The 6000-nt window shown below is 43.1% G+C and overlaps 1 protein-coding gene across 2 annotated transcripts in view; it reads right to left on the bottom strand.

Annotated features, from left to right (window-relative positions):
* Window positions 1-428: 428 nt before the first annotated feature.
* SEPTIN7 (septin 7) overlaps window positions 429-6000 on the bottom strand; it is a 704343-nt gene continuing 698771 nt past the window's right edge. For both annotated transcript variants that reach the window (XM_069613251.1, XM_069613252.1), the window contains one exon: window positions 429-1563. In XM_069613251.1, coding sequence (XP_069469352.1) covers window positions 1524-1563 — 40 coding nt within the window. In that variant the 3' untranslated portion in view covers window positions 429-1523. The remainder of the gene's footprint in view (window positions 1564-6000) is intronic.

Genomic DNA, 6000 nt, shown 5'->3' with positions numbered 1-6000 from the left:
AGGTAAGAGAAATGCGTGCATACAAACCCACCATTGCAGCACACAGAAAATCATGGAAGCAGATTCTATACTAGTGCAGAGTAAACATAGAAGAAATAGCAAAACGATGCTTATATATTCATCTTAATGAGTTTTCTCAATGGGCAACACAAAAACAACAGTAGTTCAGAGGTTGCTTGCAATAATAACAGCTGACTAGCTTCAGGACATTGCTACATAAGAAATTATACACAATCTCTCAGGACTGCGAACAACAATTATAGATACACTGATTCCAGGGTACACTGCACAGCAAGGTACTGTAGCAGCACACATTTGATATTTGCGCTATGCAGTCGTTGCTCACAGAATATTGTTTTTTCAATAACTCTGAAACATAAGTAATTTGATAAACAGCAAGAAAGATAATAAAGTGCAAAGGACGTCGATTAGGTAAAAATAGGGTTTATTTAGGTGTTGACAAGTGTTCGCTTCTGACAAACAGTTAACACAAATAAAGTATGGCAGCGGAAGACCAACCACAAGCAGATGTACTGTATGTACATGATGCATACAAGGGCCTTACAGACCGTCCCCTTCAGTAAATAAGGTATTGCTTTCATTGGAAGCTGCTGTGTAATTTAGATAGGCCCAGCACATCACAGGATGACACGGTTCATCATGTAAGATTTAAACAAATCCATAAAAGCAATATATGAATAAAGCCGAATGGGGTTCTCTTCACAGAGCAGTCAGTTTGAATGTTTGGAAAATGAAGGACAGGTGGCACATGGTCCGGCACAGCATGGCTGGAAAAGTTTATAAAGAAAATGACCTATCAATGCATCGCTATGATACGCAATACAAAATAAAGATGAGGTAATTAAAAACATACATTTTATCAATACATGGAGGAGCAGACAACATCATGGAAAATCGCACAATCGATGTACATAATAGGACTGAATTAGTACTGAAACCTTTTAGGCTAAAGGTTTTACTAAATAAAAATGAAAAGATGAAAGAATATTCTAAAAATGAAGTATAATATTACTATAAAAGCCTGAGGTGCATTATAGGCATATACCGTTATGTTCCCATTTATAATTCTGACCAATGGAAATGTCAAAAAGGCTCAATTGTGTTAAAAGCAATTTACATGCTGGAAATCTTGTATTCCATGAAATACACAACCGTCGTAACATATTATGGATCCTTCTCTAATCAGCCAACCTTTGACAGTTTTTGCATAATGTGACGCAGCAAACACCAGAACATGATTGCGCATCACTACAATTATTTTATTTTCTTTACAATGACACAATTAGTTAAAACACAAGTCTTAGGATGAACCGTTTGCTAAGAAATGCGAACTAATTCATGGCATCTCAAAGTTCATCACGAATTATACATAAAAAAGTCAAAGTTCAATCCAATAATAGTACAACTGGTGCAAAACTGGTTGAATGCATCCAACCAAAACAGATGTCCAGGGCTAGCATTTGGGCCACTAAAATCGACAAACCGGCAATCAATCCCTGTGCTCAAAATATTTTTCCTTTTTTCTTGTTCTTTTCCAAGGTTCTAGAGAAATTGAAAGAAAAATAAATAAGCATTACAATAGCATGGTGCAATACAGATTAGATTTGACTAAAAAGAACAAACAGCCACACATTAACACATGTCAAGCACTCTAAGTAAATATCAGGTGGAATACCATGAGACGTCCCTAAATCTGGGAACACCTGCGTAAGGAAGAACGGCCTAACTCAATGTCAACTTCGCTTTGGAGAAAACCAAATTGGGGGTTTAAATGATAATACCTGGAAATCACTCACCCATCTAGCAGAAGTGATGGTGACCAGGAAAATCTCCTTATGTGTGAATAATCTTAAAGAACAAGAAAGGTTAAACTAAACAGCAGGAACAATAAACTGGAGTAGGGGACATTACACAACCCCCGCAAAAATTGCACAACAGTGCGGATCGTGAAAAAACAGCTCTGCTCCCGGTTTCTCTTGAAAACCGAAACAGCTACAAAATACACCTTATCCGTACCAATCTGAGGGTTCATCCGGACCTAAGACAGAAGAAAATCCAACATGAATGATGTAGAGCAAGTAAAAGGGTCCATGTCCTTCTCCCAGCACCAAGCAGACAATGCACACCACCTGAAGGCATACATTTGGTGGTAGGTCTTCCAGCATAGAGGAGTATGTCCAGACTGTCCTTTCAAAAAATCCCACTTCTTATACCTCAACCTTTCAGTAGACAGGCATGAAGGTTCAGGCTGCAGTGGTAAGACGTCAAGGAGGGAAGATGGCCATGACCGGGATTGGTGGCGACGCATATAGAAGGTCCCACTCAACTGTCAAGGTGTCCCCCAGAGCACCTTGACTAGGGAATTCCCTGGAGCAGAACCACTTGCACTTCCTGTTCACACTGGAAGCAAAGACAGCCACTGGAGGAGTACTCAAACAAGAAAAGATCTCCAGAACATCCTGCCAGAGCTCCCACTTGTGGGAGGTCCAAGACTGTCAGTGCATTCTCCTTGCCAGCCAGAAGGGGTGCAGTCAGAGACACTGTTCTTCACAGCGCAGAAGCACAACCGCATTGCTTCTCTGTACAGAGGCAAGGAGGCCACACCACCCTGCTTGTTGACGTAATGCATGGCTACAATGTTTTCCATTAAGACCAACACCATCTTGCTCTTCAGGGAGGGGAAGAAAGAGGCTACAGGCAGCCTAATCAATCATCCCCATTGGCTCCTGCTTCACCCGACTGCTCGGGCCAATCTTACACTAAGGTTTTCCCTGGAGTCGGGCTCACTACACAAGTTTTAAAAGCCTGTTTGGCCCACCCCTTTTTCATTTGTCAGTGTTGGGCAGTCTCAGTAGTCCGGTCAAGTTGGCGTGCGCCAGTCGTTTCGCTTTCCTTCTGGGTTTTTATGGGTTACAATTTTACAACTCATGCCGGTTAGTCACAAGTTACTGTGAACAGGCACTTCTTGTTTGCCGCCTTTCCTCTGTTCATTTTGTTTGGGTGTCACTGCAATGGATTTTAGATCTTTCGGTCCTGCAAATGGAAAAAGGCAATTCTGGCCAGATGAGAGCCTGATAGGTATTGGATGATTGACAGTGTTACCTGCATGAACCAATGAGGCACACTCCACTACCAACTCCCCCTCATCCCCGCCAGAGTCAATCCCCCAACCCTGTAACATCAACCAGAGTCTCCAAAATGAAATTAACATTGCACTAGCACAAATAAAGTGACACATGCAAAATTACAAATGAAAGGGCAACATTAATATAGTGCTTAAAGTGCACTGGAACACATGCATCATATTGCCCCAAGTTTTCATGCTAAAAAGTTTAAACTACTTACAAACCAAAGCCGTATTGATCGCCAGCCCTTTCTTGGGTAGGCTACCACAGAGAATCTGACCCACAGACTCTGATCAGAGATAAAGACACTGATGCATTCTAAAGCCAAGCCTTACATCCCAATTCTTTCTCCAGGAATTCGAGAAGCAGGTCTGCATTGCCTCATTAGGAGGACTTCAGTCTCTTCTCCAGGTGGCCACAAAAATCTGAGTGTTGCCCTTTGTCATCCCAGTGAAGGTGTCTGCCATAATCTTGTACATTCCACTTTTCTGTAGGAGGCCAACCAACTTCCTACTTCTCAAGTGACTGAATTTGGGAGCCTGAAGTTTATTCATCTTTCATCTTGGTTGCTGGGACATTACATGCTTCATCAGATTATGGTTTAGGAGCAGGGCAGAGGTTCTCTATGCCCTGTCAAATATGTTTTTTGATGGAATGTGCACTCTTCATGGCATATTTGATGGGTGCTATCTTTACTCTAGACAACAGGGGCATGTCCTATTTTGCTTTCCAATGCCACAAACAGAAAGTAGGATTGCAGCCAAAGAGTTTTTTTCAATTTTTTAAAACGATGTGTGTTTAGGTTTGCAACAAACCTTTTACCTCATAATCAGGAAGAAAATCCATACAATAATACAATTATACAATCACTAAAACAAGTAGAAAGAAATCTTCAAAATTGCCCATCTGATAAAATGATCAGCTACTTAATGTTGTACAGTTATTTTCTTGGATGTCCAATTATATTTTCGAAAAAATATTTTCTACATACAAAAGTTTCGAAAAAGAAATTTCGAATGCATTTTTTTCAAGTTACAGGTTTTATTTTAGTTTCGTATAGAAAAAAAAGTTGGTTTTAAAAAGAACACGGGCGGCGAGTAACCCCCCCATTAAAAACATTTTTGGGGAAAAAATGCATTCAAAACTTTTTCTCAATGCTTGTGTGGCGAAACTTTTGTATGTAGAAACGTGAAAAAATCACTATAAACCCTTTCTTGGCCCTACAGTTAGCAATAATCATAGGAGTAAAAGTCACTGAGCATTCTAATCCAAAAGTAAGACGATAAAAAAACACAAGATCACCTTATCGCTCAATGGGACTCCTCGTCAAGAGCAATCTTGTCTGCAAAGCTTCCAGACACCTGGATCCAGCGATCGTCCAGGAACTAATGAAGGGGTCACATCTGCAACATGCAAAGCCGGATCTGGTAGATGAACGACAAGCTCATGCCGAGCAGCGACTTGATGGTTCGACCCGCAGCGTTCTTCAGAGTCAATAGCCATGCAGCCTTGCCCAGCAGGGCCGCTACCCGCTCCTCAGAGGGAGCGGCGAGGCGGGAGAGACAGTGTTGAGTCTGGCCCCCAGGAACAGTGCGTTCTGAAATGGTATTAAAGCAGGACTTTGGATAGATGACAGAGAACCCCAGAACCTTCAGCAGCCGGACGGTCCTCTGTGTCTTCGACAGCCAGTTCCCTTGACTTGGCCCGGATGAGCCAGTCGTCGAGGTACGGGTACACGTACATCTCCTGTAGACACAGATGGGCCGCCACTGGTGCCAGGCACTTCGTAAACACCCTGGACGCGGACTTCAGTTCAAAGGGGAGGGCCTTGAATTGATAGTGCCTCCCCTGCACCACAGAACGCAGGAAATTCCGATGCTTCTCGTGAGTGGGGATGTGGAAGTATGCATCCTCCAGATCCAGCGACATCAGGAAGTCCCCTTCTTCCAGTTGGCAGAGCACGTGCTGCAACGTGACCATCCTGAATGTCTGGGACTTGAGGTATTTGTTGAGACGACGTAGGTCTAGAATGGACCGCCAGCCCCTGGTCGCCTTCTTTACTAAGAAGTATCTGGAGTAGACTCTGAAGCCCCAAAGTCACTTTGGAACCAGCTCTATCGCCTGCCCCTTTTCTTATGATGGCCCGTACCTCCTGCAGGAGCGGAGGGATGTGCTGCTCTTGCCGGGTCCTCTACAAACACATTCTGTAGTCCGCAGTCGGCGCAGAGCTTGAAAAGGGAGCTTCCCACTCTCTTTACTCCGACATGGTCCCAAGTGCGGAGTAGGTCTGATGGCCTTCTGCAATCTTCGATGAAACTTCGACGATTCTTGCCTTTGAGGGGTATTGAAATTCACTGACAAACAGGTCCCCGCTTGTCAGCCGAAGGAGCGAAAGAGCACATGGGCTCTATTTGACAAAAATAGAACCTTTTCTCGAAAAAAAGCACAAAAACATAGAATAGCTCACGGAGCAAAACACAAGGACTCCTAACACTTGAACATGCAGTAAAATCTGAAGATGGATGCCAGAGGAGGAGCTTAGGGAGAGGGCAGTCATTGGCTAGGGGCAGTATGACCCAGAGCTCAGTGGTTGGTTTAGAGGAGAAATACAGTTTGTAAGTGAAAGTGAAACAGGTTTTTCTTTTACTGAGGATTCCCGGCCTGACTGGGAATATTCATGAGCATGTGAATCCATGCCAGCCCCCATGCTCGAGAATATAATCTATTGTTGATTCATCTTCATCTCTGATCCATGTCGCTGCTGCTGGCTTATCCCCCTGCATATTGCCTTTTGCCATACACAAGCTCAAGTGATCAGTATATCATTCCATCTATCTCCTTGAGCTTTTATATT

Source organism: Ambystoma mexicanum, chromosome 5p (genome assembly GCF_040938575.1).
Source record: "Ambystoma mexicanum isolate Mex_15411 chromosome 5p, UKY_AmexF1_1, whole genome shotgun sequence".
In the NCBI taxonomy this organism is placed as follows: Eukaryota; Metazoa; Chordata; class Amphibia; order Caudata; family Ambystomatidae; genus Ambystoma; species Ambystoma mexicanum.
Note: the sequence above shows the minus strand (reverse complement) of the source record. Positions and strands in the feature narration are given on the sequence as shown.